This window comes from Lissotriton vulgaris, chromosome 7 (assembly GCF_964263255.1).
Source record: "Lissotriton vulgaris chromosome 7, aLisVul1.2, whole genome shotgun sequence".
NCBI classification, from domain to species: domain Eukaryota; kingdom Metazoa; phylum Chordata; class Amphibia; order Caudata; family Salamandridae; genus Lissotriton; species Lissotriton vulgaris.
The window spans coordinates 884,858,801-884,881,693 of NC_141695.1; the positions used below are offsets into that span (position 1 = coordinate 884,858,801).

At 44.5% G+C, this 22,893-nt stretch overlaps 1 protein-coding gene across 4 annotated transcripts in view; it reads left to right on the top strand.

Moving 5' to 3' along the window:
• Window positions 1–22,893, top strand: part of ANXA6 (annexin A6) — a 184,281-nt gene that overhangs the window by 28,554 nt on the left and 132,834 nt on the right. For all 4 annotated transcript variants that reach the window (XM_086931283.1, XM_086931285.1, XM_086931282.1 and 1 more), the window contains exon 2: window positions 17,400–17,452. In XM_086931283.1, coding sequence (XP_086787409.1) covers window positions 17,438–17,452 — 15 coding nt within the window. In that variant the 5' untranslated portion in view covers window positions 17,400–17,437. The remainder of the gene's footprint in view (window positions 1–17,399; window positions 17,453–22,893) is intronic.

Below are 22,893 nucleotides of genomic sequence, written 5' to 3' on the forward strand. Positions count from 1 at the left end.
GACCTGAGCAGGTCAAAACCAGTCTGGGTTTGCTTTTGTTCTCACCTGGAGAAGACCCGGCGTGGCATTCAGGGTGCACTGATCCTATTGGAGCAAGCCCAAGAATGATTTGCATAAGGTATGCCTCAGTCTCTAGAATGATACAGTAGGTGAAAAATGATGGCTTGGAATGCGAGCCAGAGCGATCAACAGTGGTTAATATTAATTCAAGCATTCCTTCCATCACCTTGTTGTTTTTACATAGAGGTGATGTCACTCACTTCACCCATGTGCGGGGGGACCTCTGCCCCCCTCTTTTCACAATGAAATGTGGACATAAGGCTTCAAACAGGCGGAACATCTTTCATTAAGGTGCTTCTCTATTGCAAAAGCGAGTTTGCAGCTGCGCTGGGGATGATGCAGTCTTTGTGATAGGTGCACCTGGAGCACCCACTCAAAGGGCAGTGCACTCTATGGGCCTGGATGGGTTTGCCGGAGAGGCACGTAAGACACCAGGAATTCAGCTACATGCCTTAAATATCACTATCTGCACCTTGGACTAAACACTGCTTGCCATGGGGCTGTCCTGTCTACAATACTGAGCTGTAAGTGCTGGAAGAGGATAGTGGCAACCCCAGCTCTTACGGCCAAGGCCCCTCTTACACCTATGGCCTGCTGCTGTTATATTCATGACAGTGCATAAATATTTATAATAATGGGAACTTGTTCTATGAATAGCGCTTAATAATGTGTGTCTTTCTGACATGGCAAGTTCTAAGCACTGTAAATAATAGATGTTGTGATTATCAGATTTAATGACAAGTTATTTGACGCCATTAGAAAAATGGAGGACTGAGTTGATTTCACCAGGATTTGAACTTGTGAACTGCAGATCACCACATTTTAGCATCAACCCTTTCAAAGCATTGAGCTCTCATGCAGTACTAATGAGTGAAGCATGATAGTTAGTTACTTGAAACCTCTAAACTCCAGATTGCCTCTACTGCATCACCTCAGATATCAGAACTGATTGGTGGCGGTTCCTGGTCATGTTTCTAAATAGGGCTTGTGAGCTTGGCATCCATCACACTATCTCTCCCGTGCCTCAGTGCCCTCGCCTCAGCTGGCTGTCAATATCCTTTCTCCCAGGGCTTTAAGTGGGATGAAAATACTGGGGGGCTTCTCAACAGGAGGTGGCCAATGTAATTAGGGGCGTGACTTAAAAACACATAAACTAAAAACCTGTGCTTAGCATAAATTGCCGCCCGACTTGTATTTTGCTGTTTCTATCATTGTATCCAGATATATGATACAAGTAACATCATTCCTACAACAAGTCCAGACTATTGGCTTTGTCAATAGTTGTTAGTTGCTTAAGATAAATAAGCAGCAGATATGGCTTGTATATAATACTGAAAAAGGTTCCACTTTCAGCCCTGGTGACACCAAGACAATGTTGCTGCTCTTGAGTTTCAAAAAGAGAAGGGAAATCCAGAGAGAAAATGACTCTCTTTAAAGGATTTCCCTTCCCCTACAACGCTCACCTGGCAGGACGTCATTCCGTAACTTCTCCACTAGTGAGAAGTGAGCATTGTGAGCAGCGCACATCATGTGCCTTTTGTCACTGAAGTCCGGGAAAAAAACGGACCGCCTGTGCCAGTGGCAGGCCACAAAACAAAGCCCGATAGAGACCTTTTTTGAGGCCACCTTTAAAAAACCTGCCGGAGCTCAACACCAGTGAGACCCGGCCCACTTAAAGCGCTGATTTCTCCAGAATCAGTCCAACAAGCTCCTGGCACCTGAATGTTCTTCTTTTCCTCTCCCTCTCCTGTTCTGCTTTTCTCGCCTCTTTTCTTTGCAGTGGGTCTGGACCGGGCTGGCCAATGGGCCTCTTTTGCTTTCTCTAGGGGGCTTCAGCAGAGTGGGCTGTTTTCAAGGTTCCCTGGGCTGAGTTTAGTTTCCAGTCAGACACTGTTGACTGGTCGTTTACCACAACAGGCCTCTGGACTGACTGCCGCCTCACCTCTCTCTCTAAAGCCTTCTTCACGCCTGCTGGCCTGACCTCCATTTCCACCCCTTGTGACTAAAGCACGTCTATTTGGCAGACCGTTAACGAAAACTAATTTGCTCTTTAAATAGTTGAATATTGATGCTACTCTGTGCACAGAGAAGAGTAAATATACGGCACAATATTCAAGGCTTTAAGTGAGATGAAAAAAACGGGGGGGGGGGTCTCTCAAAGAGGCGTGGCCTGTGTAATTAAGGGCGTGGCTGAAAAACACCTAAGCTAAAACCCTATGATTAGGATAGTGTGCAGCCCAACTGGTATTTAGCTGTTTCTGTCATTGCATCCAGATACAGAATACAAGAAGTAATATTACACCTACACAATGCCTGGACTATTGGGTTAGTCAATGGCTGTTAGTTGTAAAACATAAATAAGCAACAACTATGGCTTTGTTGTATATAATATTGAAAATGCTTCAGTTCTGAATGAGGAGACTGTGAAAGAGCTATAACAAGTCTCTAAATTACATCAAAGGGGGTGAAGGGTGGCACTGCTGCAGAGTTAAGATTATTGTTTTCACCCCGAGGGTGAGATGAATAATGGAGAGCCCGATAGGGACCTGTCTCAGCACTTGCTTTTTAGACCTGCCGGTGCTGAGCAGCAGCAGGACCTGGCCCGCTTAAAGTCCTGACAATATTCACCTTATTTACATCTCTTTGTTATGGGGTCTTCGAATTTCTCTCCTCGTGTGACTTACTCCCGCTCACCTTTTGATCCAACTTCTCGTACACTCATACTCATAGGCTCTGTAAGTATGGGTGCAGGGCGCTGCGGTACCCCCAAAAATAACCATGCTGGAACTCACAAGTTGAATGTAGAACAAAGATACGTTTATATTTTTAGGTCTCGCCTCTCAATGCGCATGCGCATTGAGCAGAGCGAGACTATAGGGGCTTAAATAAGTTTTACCTAGACTGGCGATTGACTGGCGATTTGATGCTGTGCCCATGCGCTTTTAGGTCAATGTGCAAGCGCATTGACCTAAAATGCGCGTGCACATCATCAAATCGCCATATGTTCCCCAGCAGCACTCCTCCCACACCTTTGAAGTGAAGCTTAGCTTCACTTCAAAGGCCCCTACTGCTTCACACCCTCATCGCCGCTCTCCCCGCTCGGCCCCCTCCCCTGCCCGCCGTGTCGCATTTCTCCTCCCCCTCCCCTTCTCTGCCTTCCCTCGTCTTTTTTTTACCAGCTCCGCCCCTCCCCTGCCCGCCGTGTCGCATTTCTCCTCCCCTCCTCTGCCTTCCCTCCGTCCTTCAGTTGCTTCATGCCTTTGCTTGACCTCTTTTCCTTCATTCTTTTAGTAACCTCTCCTCCTACTCCGCCTTTCAGCATCCTTTCATCCCCTTCCTCCTCCCCCTCACTTCAGCCCTCCCTTCTCGTTTCCTCTCTTCTAAACTCGTCATTCGTCCCTGCCTTCAATATCCTCTCTTCTTTCCCTCATCCGACCCCCTCCATGTCCATATTTACCCTTGCCCCCTTCGCCCCCCTCTCCTTCCCTCCCCGCCCCGCCCCTCCCCTCCACTGTTGGCCACACCATTGAATTGAATTAATTCCGCCATGCTGTTCGCAACGGGCCCACCCCTGCAGCAGGCATTACTTGAAATGAAAGGAGCTTGGAGGTCTCCACGCGGGGGGTTCTCTTCGTTTCCCGCCCAGGCGCTGCTTTGATCTGTGGCTGATTATTATGAGAACCCGAAGGGGCTCCGGGCCTCCGGCGTTAAGGGCTCCTCGCCTGCAATCGATTCTCCATCCATCCCTTCCTACCTCTTTCCTTCTTCTTTTTTCCTTCTCGTAAATCTCCTGACTTTCTTCTCTCCCTTCTTTCTCTCTTATTCATCCCTTTTACCATCCTTACATTCTTCCTTCTTCAGTTGCTTCATGCCTTTGCTTGACCTCTTTTCCTTCATTCTTTTCATAACCTCTCCTTCTACTCCGCCTTTCAGCATCCTTTCATCCCCTTCCTCCTCCCCCTCACTTCAGCCCTCCCTTCTCGTTTCCACTCTCTTCTAAACTCGTCATTCGTCCCTGCCTTCAATATCCTCTCTTCTTTCCCTCATCCGACCCCCTCCATGTCCATATTTACCCTTGCCCCCTTCGCCCCCTCCCCTTCCCGCCCTGCCCCTCCCCTCCACTGTTGGCCACACCATTGAATTGCACCCCTGCAGCAGGCATTGCTTGAAATGAAAGGCGCTTGGAGGTCTCCACGCGGGGGGTTTTCTTAGTTTCCCGCCCAGGGGATGCTTTGATCCGTGGCTGATTATTATGAGAACCCGGAGGGGCTCCGGGCCCCCGGCGTTAAGGGCTCCTCGCCTGCAATCGGATACTTTTAGAGTCTCGGAGAAACCAAAGCTGCTCGTGCATTATTAATACGCAAGGTTATTGTTATTTGTCCACTACCATGGTGGTCATCCGTGAGCAGCCGTCTTATTGGCGCCATGCTTTCAGATTTTTGTTCTATTCTTTCTGCATTAAAATACGTGATTCTACAGTGCCATATGTAACAAGTGTTTTAACATTTATTTTCTTAGGATATATTAAAGGCCATGCGTTCATTAGGCGCGAAGCAGGAGGCTGCTGTTTGGACGCTGCCAAACACCTCTGTATTATAGTAAGGTAATACCTTTGGATGTCTTACTGGCGTCAGTACCACGCAATCATTAAGCACAGAGCTGAACGCCACGCGTTCATTAGACTTGAAACTCGAGGCTGCTAAACTGCAAGTCTCTGACTTTTTTATCCAGTCATGTGTACCTCTGCCATGTGTTCTTTCAGGCCTTTTGTAGCCAGTTGGTTCCTAGTCACCCACCTGGGGTTGCTTGAGTTTTTCCTCCTGTACATCACGTACATACAAAACATATTGCATTACAAATGCTATAGGTGTCACATTTGAAAAAGTTAAAAGTATTGGCATTTTAAATGACAAAGCTATTAATTTTGCTATTTTCAAGACCAACACATAAAAAAAATTTGTCATTTACAAAATCAATAGCTCCAACTTTTCTAATGCGAGACCTATTGCATTTCCAATGCTTGTTTTATCTTGTCACATTTGAAGTAGGTTCAAATACAAAGGACAAATGTCAAGCTATGTCTTCGGAAAAATTGCCACTTATCTGGACATTGGTGCTTATGTTAATTTCTCTGATTGCAAAGTGAAAGGATTCGATAAAAGTGACCAAGGTGAAAATCTTGCCGGGAACAGAAAGTTAAAGGAAAGAATGTAAGATTCAGTTATTTTCCTAAAACACAGTATATAAATGATTGTAAATAATCTATGTACATATTTTACAGCATATCAGCAATAAGGAAGGCACAAAACTTTTTGGGTAATTCTGAAGTGTGTTGGAAACAAAGGTTTTAATGGGATCAAAAGATCAAAACAAATAAAGACGCTTTACTTGGTGATGTACAAATACAAATGATACATATTCACTGAAACCCAATACCTGAATTTTGTGGGCTTTTTTTAATCCCCCAAATTACTTGAAATTTCGTAAGAGATTCAATAGCTCAGAATATAGCTCGCCCCAAGACATTTTTATTCAAACCTCTCTCCTAACACAGTATCTCACAAGGCTTTTTTACCCAAATTGGGCGCTCACGTGAAAAAAGCCACACAAGATAGTGTGAAATAACTTTTTTTCTGGAACTATGCAAAATTTCACAAGAAGAAAATACTGAATTTCGCTCACCCAAAAGTCTAATCCAAATGTAAAGGTAATGTGTTGCATCTCATTAATGCTACTAGGGATCGTTGAAATCACACCTCATAAGGTATTTTACCCATTAATGCTAGGGATAAACAACTTTCCTTGGTAATGCATCGAAATCTATCAAAGATAGCTGTACATTTAAAGTGTTTATTTTAGTCACATTTGCACTCCAGTGTTAGCAAAAGGTGAATACTATGAAACCCGTATAAATAATGCAGACAATATTCAGAAAGAAACTTTTAAAATCCTAAAAGAACTGAGCAAGAAAGAAGAAAAATCAGAAATAACGATAGATTGTAATACCTTTCAACGTTACTTTCTTGAGAAAGTGGTAACTATTCTGTCTGATATTAAGAATAGCACCTCCAGTGGTCCCTCTGCATTACAGGTTTCTCAAGCTCCCCCGAAATCCACCATCTCTAGGTTCCCAGGTATAGACTCTACAACCCTTGGCAGCATATGAGTAGAACCAAGTAAGGTTCCCCTGCGGACCCATGCCCCCCCGGTGTCTTCTGTCTGGCGCTCCCTGTTGTAGAGGACCATATTGTCTCCCTTTTAAACCATTTGTTAGATACTGGCCTTCTACCAGCTAGCTTTAAAGAAGCACGAGTCAAGCCCTTGATAAAAAAACAATAGGCCAATATCCCAGCTGCCTTTCTTGTCCAAGATTCTGGAACAACATGTGCTGAAGTCCCTGTCTTCATTCCTGGAATTACACCATCTACTCCAGGAGCGTCAAGCGGGGTTCCGTGCACATCACAGCACCGAGTTAGTAATGCTCTCGGTGCTGGATGAGCTCAGAGGCATGGCTGACAGTAAGAAACCAAGTGCCCTGATACTTTTAGATATATCAGCGGCATTTAATACTGTCAGCCATGCCCTGCTTCTGGACAGACTGGCCGCGTTTGGGATAAAGGATTTAGCCCATCAGTGGCTGAAATCCTTTCTTTCGGGGAGGACTCAGAGGATTCAATTGGAGGATTGTTGGGGGATTGTACATCCGAGGTGGGTACTCTTGAGTGCGGAGTCCCACAGGGCTCTGCATTGACCCCACTTTTGTTCAATCTCTACCTGCAACCACTGATAGATTCTTTGGCAAGTATGGGCTGCAGAATCTTTAATTATGCCGACGATACTCAGTTGTTACTGAGTATTAACAACACGGCATCTGCACAGACCCAGGCCCAGAATATACTTAGATATACGGTTAGCTGGATGACGGCAAATTTGCTGAAGATAAATCCGGAAAAAACAGAGGTTTTGGTGGTCTCATCTGCTGCCTCGCCCTGGAGTGATTTGTTCTGGCCCCAGGAACTTGGCCCCACCCCCAAACCGTGCCCCAATGCAAAAAGCCTTGGTATTAAGATCGACCATGAGCTGACAATGGCTAGCCAGATATCTTCTGTTGTTAGGACCTGTACTAACCTAATTAGGCAGCAACGCAAGCTAGTTCCCCTATTTTCTTGAACTATGCTGCGTACCATTGTCTCGGCTCCAATAATTTCAAGGATAGATTATGAGAACGCGATCTACTTAGGTCTGCCAAAAATCCTGATTAATCGCTTGCAGGTAACTTTGAATGATGCAGCGCGATTAATTTTTAGACTACCTAGACAGGCCCATGCCTCCCCATTATTGCACAGGCTACATTGGCTCCCCATAAAGCAAAGGGTGTAGTTTAATCCCTTCCATGCTCATGACGAGCTCAGCTCTACATGAGGCACAGTTGAGCTGTGCTTATGATGAGCTGAGCTCGTCATGAATAGAGAGATTCAAGGAATGTCAGCGCAGGAAGGGAAAACCACTAGCAGCCAAGGTGTTAAAAGTGTATGTATTGCCCATAAGGCAATCTATGGGCAAGCGCCTGCCTATATAAAAGAATGTCTTGGGGTCTATAATCCCAAACGAACGCTTAGGTCCTCTAACTCGCAATTGTTGTCCTGTCCGCGTTTCAAAATGGCAACCAAGGGAGGGAGATCTTTCTCTGTTCAGGTCCCACAGATGTGGAACAAACTACCGGAGTCTCTCCGTAAAGAAGTAAACCTTCTGCACTTTAGGAAGTCGTTGAAAACACTCCTGTTTAGGGAAGCTTTCTGCCCTATTTAAGTAATGTTGTCACATATGTACCTTCTGTTTATTTACTCAGTTGTTGTTACTGTCATTGTCATGAGCGCCTAGAGACCTGACGGTGATTTGGCGCTATATAAACCCCAGTTAACAATAACAATAACTCCACTTCATTAAGTACATATTTTACAAAACCAGGTGCTGAACTATCTTTGTCATATTATATTCTTAATGATGTTCTGGTAAACCAGCTTTTTGAATACTTTGTCATATATGTGAAGCTTTAGATGGATATTCAGTCTGCTTATTTCTTAGTAATGTCAAGCGATGGTAGGGTTTCTAGATGATGGTATAGAATTTATACCTAACATTGTATGTAAATGAAAAATGCTCACATTACAAAATGCGAACACACAGAAAAATGATTGCTTTACAAAATTTCTATAAACAATTAAGAAATATGCTAATTCATAAAAACACAATCTTTCCATGTCCTACGATCTCACTATGTGATACTCTGGCTAGACCCAAAGTGCTGTGACCCCAAATCCCTATTGAGCAGTACTATAGCGGTCAGATTACTCAAATTTATCCAGCAAATCTAAATGGTGCGATGTAAGAACTGGTCAGTGTGGACCATGGTAAGAGTGGGAGGAATAGACTCACCAGCCCTTAAGCTGCTCAACAGCCCTGACCTTCCCCATCTATGGACAAGGGGGTTATACATAGCATGCAAAAGGCAGGTATCACCCATATAGAAGGATGCAGCCTCGAAGAAGAGCAGGGATTGTCCCAGAGGAACAGCAGCTTTGATTAGTGCTTCCATTGACCCACGAACATTATACCAACCAGGTTAACAAGTGCGGATACTGTCCCAGTAGAGGTATGGCGGTCCAGCTTAGAAATGCAGATAGCGGTTTATTAAAAGTATATCAGCTGATGCTAGAGAACACATGGGTGATGAGTGGAAATGGCTGCCAGCGTTCAGATAATCTATTCCTATGTCCTTCCCAGACAAACATAAATCACAGTAAGTGATATCTAGCTCCTTCCATAATGTGTTGACCACTGGAAAACTGTGTATATTTTCTTTCAATGACATTTTTTTTCAAAAGCTGAAATCGAAATGTTTACAAGAACAGAAAAAATGCAGTAACTGCCTCCATCTTCTCATGAGACAAAGTGAGGGGTTGTGTGATCCTAGCAGAGCCTCAGAAGAGGGGCAGAGTATGCATAATACCCAAGCCCCCCACCTTGTCCTGGTTCCATACGAGTACAGCAGCATTTATTTACAGACTTTAGAGCAAGTCTGTCATGTCTATTTAAGATGAATTAGCTATACTGCTAAATGACACCGGATACAAGAGCTGCTGTATTTCCTCTTTCTCCTCCCTGAAGCATATAGCTATTTCTTTTTCTAAAACAGGTGCTCATGCTATGTGGTACATGCAAAAAATTGTTGACCCGAACACCGCAAAAACTTTTTATATGCCCGGATCAAAAATTCTTCAACTTGAATAGAGTTTAAGAAAGACAAGAAGAGAGATCTTTTTTGAGATCGAATGTAGACTTGGGCATTCTTGTCTTCTAGGACAGTGGTTTGCTATTCTACTCCAACATCAGCATGTGCAAGGCCAACAAATAATATTGCTAGTACAGCATACATTGAGTAGTCAGATGAAAATGTTCTTTCTGTGACTGAGTTAACAATACGGCAGCCATATCTATGCTGATTAAGTATGTGTTAGAAATGGGGGTCTCTAGTTGGCAGAGGTAGGTAAGTTTGTCCAAATGGTGACCCTTGCTTCTAGTCAGGTTAAGGGGGATACACACTTTAGATAACCCCTGCTCACCCCCTTGGTAGCTTGGAACGAGCAGACAGGCTTATACCAAGGCAATGTGTAAAGTATTTGTACCAACACTCACAGTAACACAGTAATAACACCACAAATTGACACCACACCAGTTTAGAAAGTAAAGTATTTTATCTAAACTTAACAAGACCAAAATGACAAATACCCAACATACATGTATTAAGAAAAAAGACTTTAAAATGGTTTAGCAACTGAGTCCGTAGAAAACTATGGATGCGTGATTTCTTGCAAAGTATCTGTTGTTGCGACAAAGTTCACCAAGCCAAACAGCTGCAGCGATGAGAAGCATAAAAAACAAAGAGATGCGTAGTTCCTGAGACCTTCGTGGATGCGATGCAACAGTTCCGCTGAACACTGGAGAGCGATGCGCCGGGTCCGGTCTGTAGGGGGAAGCGATGCGTCAGTTCTGAGACGACTCTGATGCACGGATGATGTGTCGGGGAAAACTTGCCTCACAGGGACGATGCGTGGAAATCCGGGATGTGTTGGCTGACGATACGGAGGCGGCAAGCGGCGCTGCATCGACCCTTTTCAGCTGCGATCCCTCGATGGGTCGATTCTTGCAGCAGTGACAGGCGCTGCATCGGTTTCAGCAGCGGCGTGGTGGTGCTGGGAGATTCTCTTGCACCACAGCATTGGGTAGGAAAACTGTCGCCAGAAGAGCGATGCATCAACTTCCTTGTTTCTTGCATTCCTTTCCAGCTCCCAGCAGCAGAAACAACCTCCAGAGGCCCACACAGTCACAGGCACTCCTGGCAGGTCAGAACTCCCAGCAAATAAGTTCAGGGGAGCTGGGGGTAAAGTCTTTGTGTTCCTGAGACTTCAAAACAGGAGGCAAGCTCTACTCAAGCCCTTGGAGACTTTCCTTAAGTGGGGACACAGCACACAGCAAAGTCCTTCTCCTTTCTTTGGCAGAAACAGACGCTGCAGGCCAACGACAGACACACAGCAAGGGCAGTACTTCTCCTCATTTTCTCCAGCTCTTCTCCTCAGCAAAAGTTCCACTTGATTCCAGAAGTAGACTAAGGTTCATGGGTTTTGAGTCTGAAACTTATACCCCAAAATGTCTTTGATCTATTTGTGCAAGGGGCTCTGAGCCCAGATCAAACCAGTTCTGGGGGAAATCTGCAAGTGCACAACAACATCCATTGTCATTTTGAGCCTTGGCTCCAGACCCACCACAGGGGGGTGGAGCCAGCATTGTGGAAAGCAGGCACAGGCCTATTCAGGTACAGGTCCGTTTCCTCCCACCACTCCAAATGCAGACCAGGCCTATTCAACATAGTGCTAACTCATTCAGGAAAGGCAGGACACACATCAGACCCCCCTCTGTCTGAGAGAATGCACCCCCCAGCCCCTGTCACTCCAAAACCAGACAGTCAATACAGAAACAGGCAGAGGCGCACAGAATGGTTAAACAAGAAAATACCTTCTTTCTAAAAGTGGCATTTTCAAACACACAATTAAAAAAACATCTTTAGTAAAAGATGAGTTATTAAATTCTGAGTTCAGAGAGCCTAAACTTTATTTTTCCATCTTATCCCTATGGGAAGATATGTTTGTAAACTGTTACAAAGCATTCCCCATTCTGTCCTATGGGGCAAGATAGCTTTTTAATAGTGAAAAACGAAATTGGCTGTATTTCACTATCAGAACATGTCACACACACCAGTACATGTCCTACCTTTCACATACACTGCACCCTGCCCACAAGGGTACCTTGGACCTACCTTAGGGGTGACTGCCATGTAAGAAAAGGGAAGGTTAGGGCCTGGCAAGTGGGTGCACTTGCCAAGTGCACATAGCAGTTAACAACTGCTCACAGGCACTGCAGTAGCAGGTCTGAGTTACCTTTTCAGAGCTACTCATGTAGGTGGCACGATCAGTGCTGCAGGCCCACTAGTAGCATTTGATTTACCAGCCCTGGCACACTTAGTGCACTTTACTAGGGACTGACCAGTAAGTCAAATATGCCAATCATGGATAATCAATCATGTTCACAAGTTACACAGAGTATGCACTTTAGCACTGATTAGCAGTGGTAAAGTGCCAAGAGTCCTAAAACCAACAACAAGAGGTCAGGAAAAAATAGAAGGAAGAAGCAAAAGATTTGGGGATAACCCTGCAAAAAAGGGCCAAGTACAACATTATGGAATAAAAGATATTCTCTCAGTATCTTTCAATCTATGATAACAACATGACAGACTCATGTCACATTCCTTGCGGGATTTGTGATATTTATTGAATGTCTATTAAGTGAACTGTCCATGGTCCTCTTTTTGAGAATTGTGAATTCCAGTCCCCCAATCATACAACAAGATGTTAACATGTCCTATTTACAGAATTGAAAGTTTGGCATTAGTGTAAGGGAAGGTTGCCACTAATATGTGGTTTGTATTCCATGGCACCCACCTGAAAGTTCTGAACATACTGATGTGTGCAGAGACATCTGCTTTACATTAACAGAGTATGAATTAGTAATTGAACGTGAACGTCAAGAGAAGTCCACACAGAACACTGTTTTTCTATTTGAGCGTTTACAGCCTTTCAAAGGCGTCCGTTGTGTAACACAAATGGCTGCTCTCCAAACATGGTGGCTCATCTACAGAGAATATTCAGCACAGTTTGGCCTCAAAGGCTCCCTGGTGTATATATTGAGTCATTTGTGTGCCGATACATACCATTGATAACTAATCATAAGCCCTAAATGGAAGAAATGATAGGGAGACTGGCGGAGAGTAAAGAAAGAGAGCCAGAAGAAAGAAGGAGAGAAGAGGAAATGGTGGATGAAAGGAGGCTGCGGATTTAAGAATTAAAAGGACCTAACAAACATGTAATGCTGTGGAATTAACAAGCAATACTGTTCTTGGACATTACAGTCCATAGGACCAAAGTGATGTAGGAAAGCAGAATCCTTGTACCACCTAATACTTTCAGTGGAAGCATCAAGGTCGCTGTAAAGTGGTCAGAGCACTTATTCAGCCTCACATGCACCCTCAGTTCTTTTATGGACCATCACCAACATAGGGACCACCCAGCCATGCAAGCTCCAGCTTGTAACACTTCGGACAAAGAAACAGTGATGTCTGGCTGACTGACGGTAGGTAGCAGGATGCTCTTCAGGTACCAAGAAAAGTGTTGGAGCACGACTTGAAGAATGTTGCATTAATTGATGCACGAGTAAGTCAAAAACAAGTTCTGAAAGACCCTATGTACCTGTTATATGAAGGCTGTATAGGTTTATATAGTCTTATGTGTACGCCAAAAATATGAAAGGTGGAAATCCATTCAGATAATTTTTTCCTAACAAATCTCAGGGGTGGTGCGCATTTTTTAGGGATCCGGTATGGGTGGCGTTTTGGAGTGGTAGGTGTTTTTGGGTTCAGGGGTGGGTGATGTTAAGAGGCAATGAGGATAGGTCGAGTTCAGGCACACAAAGGCAGTTTTAAGGTTCATGGATGGGTGGTGTTTTGGGGTAGTGAGGGGTTTAAAGGACTCAGGGATTGGTGGAGAATCAGGTGTTGAAGGGTTTTTAGAGTTCACAGGTGGGTGAAATTTAGGACAGTGAGAGCTTTTAAGGTTCTGTGATCTGTAGTTAACAGGTGGTGAAAGGTTTTCAGGATTCAGAAACGGGTGGAGTTTAGGGGTAGTGAGGGCTCTTAGGGGCCAGAGATGGGTGGAGTTTAGGGTAGCAAGGGTTTAAGAGTTCCAGGATATGTGGAGTTGAGATGCAGAAAGGGTTTTTAGGGATCAAGAATGGGTGGTGATGGGTTTTAAGGGTCAGGGATAGGTGAGGTTTTTATTTTGGGTTAATGGATGGGTGGAGTTTAGATGTAGTGAGGGTTTTTTTAGGGCGCAGGAATGAGCAGGGTTTAGGCGTGTAAGGGAATTTTTAGTGATCATGAATGGATGGAGTTTAGGGGTAGAAAGGACTTTCAGGATTCAGAGATAGGTAAAGTTTAGTGGTCTGGGATGGGTGGAGTTTAGATGTGGTGATGGGCAGTGCTTAATTTGAGCCGGTGGTTGCAGGTCGGACCCACTGGCACTCATTTTTGGGGACCAGTGCTTATTTTTCCTCATCAGATATTGGCCACTAGCAAGAGAGGGGAAAACGTACAAAAGGGAAAGACAGAAGAAGAAAAAGACAGATAAAATGTCACAAAGGGAGAAAGCAGGAACTTGAGATAAAGTTAGATAAATGGGCAGGGAGTGTCTGATAGGGGATACAAGATTGATTCAAAACTTTGGCACTCCAATGTTTAAAAGCACCAGCTGCAGGCTTCTAGACAGAGCTTTGGGCACCTCCACTCATACTTGTACAAATAAACCACTGGAAAGGGGCTTTTAGGGGACAAGGATAGACAGGGTTTAGGGTAGTGAGGAGCCAGCAAATTAAATGCATCAGATGTAATTACTTGACAATGTAAAAGTTTTAAATCTGAAATTATGTCCCCTGAAATAAAGCACTGAAATAGTTACCTCTAGCAAAAATATTTTTGAATCTAAAACTTGTAACTATGCATTAGCACCGTAAAACCTTAGCATGCAAAAAACAGTTTTCAAAGCAAAATACATTCTCTGAATTGGTTTCTAAAAAATGGTAAATGTCATTCATCCTTCAAGTTTCCACATTTTTTTTTAGGTGAAATGGTTTCTCAATAATGGGATTCCATGAAACCATATTTCTATTAAATCACACACAACCATGGCTGACAGCAAGTCTCCAAAAAGTGAGTAAAGATGCAGGACTGGGGGAATAGAATAGTTATTTCTTCACACTGGACGGTCACTTTAAATCCAAACCAATGGCCTCATTTACTATATTTCGATGTACGACAGCGCAGCAAGCCTTCCTGCTGCGCTGCTGTGAGTCAAAATAAATGGGCAGCACCGTGTTGTACCTTCAAGATACTACGCATTCATGTACTTCTCCCCTGCGCCGGCGCACAAACAGCAGGTGTGCGCCAATGCAGACACTCTTGCGTCATGGTGCAAGGATGCCTGCATTGCAGGGATGATTGTTTTTGTGCGGAAGGAGCACCACCTTTGGTGGCAGAATGTACCACACATAGAAAGAGTAAAAAACGAGGAGAAATAAAAGTATTTATCTTGCAACACTCCTATAAAATCTTGTAAATCTGGGAATGTGTCAGGTTCCATGAATGTTGCTTGGGGACACCAACTGCAACACCCATGGAATGCCCCTTTCATGCAAAGTAATGCATGACGGGGGCCCATATTTACAAGGCCATGAAAAGTTATGCAGGGTGACTTTATGTGGCCTTGTAAATATGGTGCGTCAAAAAACATGACACACCAGCAGCTCAATGGGCTTGTAAATGACTCCCCAAGGGTGCAACATCTTTACTGATTCCTGAGGCCATTTGTTACATGTCTCCTTGATGTTGTGATTGCTTGATGTATACATTATTTATCTTGTAGCTGTAAAAAAAAGGGAGGGCAGCTCAGGCAGCTTCCAAACTGTTTCCTTCTTTTATGCTCCTCATCCCCCTGCCTTCCTCCTCAATGTACTTATATTTTCCAGTGCAGCGCATGCGATTTAATTCCCCGCTAATGACCATGGGCAATGCCTGTAAGTAATCCAATAAATGAAGACCTGGACAGACTCAGCAGTGTTCTGTGCCTAGCTCCCACCCTCTGGGCAGTGCGAAGGAGGGGGGTAAGTGAAGTCAGATGGGTAGACCTTACAAAGGATAGCAGTTCTGTCTCACTAATGGGATGCAGATGAATACGTCTTGCATGCTACTTCTACCTGAAGAAAGAGGGGGTGGGGTGTTTGGGCATAAATTCACTAAAGTAGCAAAGCACTGATCTTAGTGTGCGCGTAAGACGGTGCTTAATTTATAAAAAAATAAGTGCCAGGGCTCTCGTCCGGAGGCTTCTGCAGCTTGCATCACCCATTGCCACCGCCGGCGTTGCCAGTCACAGTAGCAACACAACTACCAACCAGCACACTGCTACAAGTGTGACAATTCCGACTAATTTCAGGCCGCCAAGGATATAAAAAAAATGGCTCGGGCAGCAGGTATTAGTTGTTTTTTATGTAACCTGAAAGAATAAAAAAATGCTCTTCTGCTCATCTCTAAATGATGCTAATCTCACCACCATGTGGTAGCTGTCATAAGTGCCGGTGTTGATAATTAAGTGCCGGTGCTGAGCACCAGAAACCACCAGCTCAAATTAAGCACAAGAGATCTTTTCATGGGACGACGGCAATACATACAGCGAAGGTTCTTTTACCGGAGTACTTTGAGGTACATGGAGGGATGCACTTCGGGAGAGAACAGAGCACTGTTACTGGAGGAAAGCAAGGTGAAAATAGATACAGTACAAGACAAAGGTATAAAGAGAGAGGGCTCCCTTGTAGGGTAGAGAGGTGAAAGGACAGAGGCTTTTATGAGAGATCATAGAGGTGTAAGAAGAGAGACCTATCATGGGTGGATAGAGAGGTGTACAGAGATGCCTCTCAGTGGAGGATAGCAAGGTATAGGAGAGAGATAGTAAAGGACAGAAAGGTGCAGAAAGGCCTTCAGGAGGGGACTGCTGATACATAACAGGGGACTATTCAGGGGAGGCTAGAGAGATACAAGGGGAGCAATCTTACAGTGTGAGACAAAGGTGTAAAGAGAGAGGTCTCCCCCGGGAGGCCAGAGATGTAGAAGGAGATAGGCCTTCCTGGAAGGATAGAGGAGAACACAGTGATGTGTAAAGAGAGGTCTTTGAGCGGAGAACAGACATGCAAGGAGAGATGTCTTTCAGGAGACGACAGAGCGGAGTAAGAAGAGGGGCCTTGGCAAGAGCTTAGCGGTGCAGGGAAAAATTATTTCAAGGAAGAAAGGAGGCTCCTTAAAAGGGAAGCATTGCTGGCGAGAACAGAGAAGTGTGCGAAGAAAAATGTCAAGCAAAGAAAGATGTCATGCAGAACTCGATAAAAAGAGGCCTTTTAGCTTAGGGGTAGGCACTGACGTGCAAAGATAAGAGCCAATTGGGCTAGAGAAGCTATTGTGGGCTGTACATGGAGGAACTGGAGGATTTATAATGAGGAGCATACAGAATACCTACCTAGGTCCTAATCAAGTGAAGAACAACGACAGGCGGCTTGCTGAGCTGCATACCCAAAACCAGAGAATAGCCGTGTGGAGTACCAAAGAGGGGAGCACTGTAAGAGAGGAGCAAGGAGAATGGCCTTATAGGAGTTATAAAGCAACAAAGAGTTGAGACTTGTAGGCTGAATGTGGAGGGAGGGACAAAGAGAGGATCTTTTCATGGGGGAAACAATGGGATAAAGGAGCAGAGCCATGTATTACATGATAACTTCACTCTCAGCTGATATTTGTTCCAATACTCCTAGGCTGCAGGAGTAAAGAGAGGGGACTATCAGGATGGCAAAACTGGGCTGGGCTGGGCAACTGGGGTGGACTTGTGTGAGCGAGATTGGATGCCTTGAAAGAATGAATATGGAAGAACAAAGGAGCAAGGCTCCACAGGTCAGGCTGGGGATTACATACCAAAACGCAAGTGTTAATCCTACTCTCATGTGAGATGAGATGATGAGATGAGGTAAAATGAAATGAAATGAGATGAGATAAGATGAAATGAGATGAGATGATGAAATGAGATGATGAAATTAGATGATGAGATGGGATGATCTAAGCAGTCCTTTTGTTTCCACAGCTCCCTCGGCCTTCTCCTGAGCCAGACCCAAAGGCAGCATGGTGCCACTTCAGGTACATATACTTGCACAACAGAACAATGCACAGAAAAGATAAATAGTCTAGAAATGTCTGTATGTATTCAAGTCAGTGTCGCAAGCTATGCTTTTCTTGTCCATTGAGAGAAGTGTTGTCTTGGATTTAAATCATCTGTGATTGTGGCTGTTTGAGCAGTCTGGGCCGGGTAAATCGGTGTTATTATAGAGCCTGTCACTGGGATGACTCATTTCTGAGAATTTATCGTTGAAGAGACAGAAGAGAAGCGCCTTAAGCAAAATATCGAAACTTTAGAACTCTGCTAGTCCGTTGATCCTTAATTCTGGGATGAATGCCATTTTGCCCCCTGCAGCCAAATAAGTCAAGTTGCTGGAGAGTCTGTAGGGTGTACAGCTTTTCGTGGTAAATGTGTAATACATATAGCGCATTAGGGCGATTCATTTTTTGTCTTTTTTCGCTTTACCCAAACATGAAAGTTGTGAGGCAAGTTTAATGTACATAAAATGTGTCATAATGGACGTTAGAACCATTGACAGTCCATAGTTCACGGATATGATGAGAAAAACCGTCAGCAATGGAGAAAAGCATTTTGCCTCCTAAGTGAAGAAGTATCCCTGAGGGGGGGAGGGCCTTGCACCAGGGGGGGAGAGGTAGAACTTGAAAACTGATAAACTCTCATTATCGTGGATATAAACCACCTAGAAATGGTAGAAGTAGAAGGCTGAGAACCCTTATTGAGAAAGCCAAAGGTAACAAACAGGGAATCCATCTTCTGATAGGCAGAAGTACATTCCAATTAAATGGACAAGGACCTGCAAAGGACAAGAGAAACCTTATTCACTTTTTCATCCGAAGAAGAATCAGAAAAGAAAACCGGTAGAACAATGTCCTCTGAACAGTGAAACTGGGAAGGAATTTTCAGCAGGAAAATAGGGCCTGGCTGAAGGACAACCTTATCTGGAAAGAAACGCCCACTTCTCCGTCCCGTCTTCCTGAACACACAGCCATCAGAAACACCATCTTCTCTGTTATAAAGTTGATAGGAACTGAATCCAGTGGTTCAAATGGAGGGTCAGTCAAAGCCTGGAGAACCAATTGACATCCCAGAGTGGAAACAGAGAATGAGATACCGGTATCTGCAGAAAGAAACCCCTAAGGAGGCAAGATGTTAAAGGAGCAATCACAGAGAGATCATCACCCCAGAAGGCTTGAATAGCTGTCCACTAAGCTGTAATGGTAGAAACTGCCAAGCCCAAGGTGAAGCCATCGTGTAGAAAAACTGAAATCCTCATTGGAGCGCAAGAAGCCATACCCTATCACCAAGCATGACACCATTTATTAACCCCTTCGATGCTCATGATGGAACGGTTCCGTCATGAGCATCAGTTGAGCTGTGCTGATGACGGAACCGTTCCGCCATGACCACACCGTTTTCAAAGGATCCAGCACCGGGGGAAAATCTCCTTAGCAGCGATGTGGTTAAAGTATCCCCAGTGAGGGTTGTATAATCTGCAAGTTGAGAGTTTAGAAGACAAATGGATGAATTAGCTAAAGCCTCTGAACATCCCCGAGCCAACAGAGTCACCCTTTGAGCAGCCAAATCACCAAATTGAGACACTGTAGGGAGGATAACGCCAGGATTGGCTGACTCAGGGGAGAAGGATAAAGAGGAAAATCCCAAGGACGACTCATCGATAACTGAAGCAGCAGAGGAAACCAGGGTCTCCTCGACCAACTGGGAGCCGTCAGAAGAATCTGAAAGTGGCTGGCCATTACCTTCTGTAACACTCTGGGTGTACAGGAGACCCCTGGGCCAGGGGACCAAAAGTACATCAGTTGCCCACGCCCTCTCAGATGGAATCAAAGAGCAGAAATGGTGGAGTAAAGCATTGCTCTCTGTTGCAAACAGTTCCAGGCACTGGCTCCTAGTCCTGAGCCACTGACAAATCTTCTAAAACACCCTCGGAGAGAGCACAACATAGAGATCGATTTGGAAACCTCCTTCTGAGTTGATCTGCAGTCCAGTTCTCCTTCACCGGAAGAAAAGCATCAGTCAGATAGAAAAGATTCCGTTCTGAACTCAGCTCAATATCCCGGGAAAAGGAGAAAGAGGGAGAGAATCATCCCCCTTGATGACACAAATAAGACCTTGCTACATGATTGTCTGTCTGTATACACCCCCGACCTCGAATTGATGGGAGGGAATGCAGCAGAGTGGCTCAAACTGCAGCCCATTCCTTGATGGTGGAAGAATGGAGAGTCTCTCCCCTGTTCCATACCACCTGCTATGTAAGATTTTTCATGACTACTCCTACCCCAGTCCATTGACATCGGTGGAAATGATCACAGGAGGGGCAGACTCAACGGATGACCCTTGTTGAGATAGTCTGGGTTCAACCATCACTACATGTCTGGCCAAGCGTGTTGAGTAATCAGAACCCGTATCTTGAAATCCTGAGACACCGGCCTCTAATGTCTAATGGAAGTGAAGGGCAATACGGTGAGGGTGTCGGATCTCTTGTTTTCAAGAACATATGTTTTTCTTTTGTGTTAAACAATCCATGAAAGTGTGTGTGTGTTTTCGAGCTGCCTCTTTAATGTATTTATCTCCCCTGCACTCCGTGTTACTCTGTCGCACATCTGCTGCTAGAGGCACCTCCATGTTGTGCTTGTCCATGTACTTCCCATTGCTTCTTCTAACTGCACCCTCCATGTTGATTCCCCCATCCGTACCCTTCTTCTCTCTGTGCCCATTGCTGCTTCTCCCATCCATGCTTTCTGTGTTGCTTACAACTCCCGTTTTGTTTCTGGGCATCCCACCCTCCCCATGTTGTTTCTGTCGCAGGTGTTGCTTCTGCTCCCCCTGTTGCTACTGTTCCCCACCACCTGCTTTTAAAAAAGAAATGCTTTTGCAGATTTCATTTTCTTTTTAGTTACCAATCCAACTCAGATCGGTAACTAAAACGAAAAGCATGTGCATCATTTTGTAGCTGCATGCACTCATATGATGGCTTTTGTTTGGCCAAGCTGCAAATCATCAGCGATACTGTTTAGTATGGCTACAAGCAACCGGCAAAGTTAATAGGCCTCAAAATATGGCTTGTTGGCTTTGCCAATGCTTGTTGTTTCTGGTGGCTTTACATGCTTGAAACCCCCTGGCAAAATGAGGGACCCCTAACATGTCACTTAGGCAGACTGTCTCACAGATACAGTAAGGTTTTGGCCTGAGAGGCAGGTTCCTCAGAGATAGGACTCCCACTGCGGCCAGTGCAGTAAGGCTTACCTTGCGTTCCTGCAACCCACTCAGCCTGGTGTTTCTTGAGTAAGAAGGCTTATGCTTGGAAAGGTGAATAAGGATTGCGGCTCCATGACACTGCCTGGTCCTTCCAGGCAGAGACTGCCATATTTGTCTTCTTAGCTCACTTCCCTTTTGGTTATTCTTCTCCTTTAATGCTACTCACTTTTTCTCCTTTAATAAGACTCAGTCCATGATCCAACTGTGTTCCACCTACACCTGTCCTAGGATTGAGCCTGACAGGACCCTAGCTCCAGACTGATAATCCACCGCCCCACCTAGGGTCGGACTAGAACAGAAAATAGGCCCAGTCACCAAAATAACAGTGACCTATTTGTAAATTAGATAGCTAAAAAAGTTGCCCACTTTTGAAAATTGGGACTGGTTTGATCTTTTAAATACACGTAGAATATGTGTTTTTCAAGTTACAAGAGATTGCATGCTTTTGTGCTGGCTGCACTCAAAGTTTTGGCAATATCATGAAAATGTACCGTAAATACGGATCACCAGACCAAGGAACAGCCCAGCAAATGGCCTGAAACTGGTTAATACGGTGACTTCTCAGTCCTGCTCTTTGGAGACTGCCAGATTGCCCCTCCGACCCTGGCTGAAGGCTGGTACAGCTGACATATGGCTTGGCGCCCAGTCTGTTACGAATAATGTGCCAGGCCAGCTGGCAGCTTTGCTGGACTTCCTACACCCTCATTTTTTATGAGGATTAATGCAAGCCGTATAATTGTGAACGGGACGCTTAGACAGCTGTTACCGTTGCCAGCCATTTTCTGGCCACAGAATGTTGAAGGATTTTGACACTGGCAATATTAGCGAACCGAGCAACTGGGCAACTGTTAACTGCGCTCTGTTCACAGTTGTCAGGCAGCTGTCCACTGTGCCTCGTTAGGCCGCAAAGCATTATGGGCCACCGTGGACTTGGGGAGCTGACACCCTGTTAGCTGTGCTGGGTCTCCTGCTCCCTTCTGTCACACTTTCAGGATATCACTACAAGTGATGAATTGTCAGGCAATTCTTACGTTTGTTTACAATTACTTTGAATTGTAATTGATGTTAATTGACAATCACCTTAGTCCATGCAGGGTAGGAGTGGGACAAGGGACAAAATATAGGCCTGGACATCAAAATACAGGTGGTGCCATTGGCAATCCAGATAGCTAAAAATGTAGCTCACATTCGCAAATCAAGCCAGTTTCTAAGGGCCATATGTATGAAGCTATTTTCGATTCGCAAAGGCCGAAATTCGCCGAATTTCGGCCTTTGCGAATCGGAAACGGCCATTTTTGCACATTTGCAATGTATGAAAAAGTAGCAAAATAAGGAATTGCAAAAATTTGCGATTCCTTATTTTGCCATAGCATTTAAGGAATCGCAATTTTGCGATTCCTTAATTGCTATGGGCCATATGTATGAAGCTATTTTCGATTCGCAAAGGCCGAAATTCGCCGAATTTCGGCCTTTGCGAATCAGAAACGGCCATTTTTGCACATTTGCAATGTATGAAAAAGTAGCAAAATAAGGAATTGCAAAAATTTGCGATTCCTTATTTTGCCATAGCATTTAAGGAATCGCAATTTTGCGATTCCTTAATTGCTATGTAAGAAGCTTTTTTCTCTTGCGAATTTGGTTTAAGGAATCGCAATTTACCACCAACTGAAAGTTGGTGGTAAATTGTGATTCCTTTTCAATAAGCACAAATTGGCATTTTTCATTGTGGCATGTGACGCACATGCATGCCCTTAGGGCATGTATGTGTGCCATATGCGCACACATGTCATTTTCAGGGGTGCAGCAGGGTGTTCTTGAGACACCCCTGCACCCTTGAAAATTCGCACAATTTGCGATTAGCAAATAGCGATTAGCAAATTTCCCCTTCATTCCTATGGGCCTCCTGGCCCATAGAAATGAATGGGAAGTATTCCTTATTTGCGAATTCGCAATTTGCGAATTCGCAATTTGCGAATTCGCAAACAAGGAATAGTAAGGAATCGCTAAAATTCCTAGATTACCTACATACATACCGTTTTGCGAATTCTAAATAGCGATTCCTTAAGATTCGCTATTTAAAATTCGCAAAACGGATGTATGATACATATGGCCCTTAGTAAGAAGCTTTTTTCTCTTGCGAATTTGGTTTAAGGAATCGCAATTT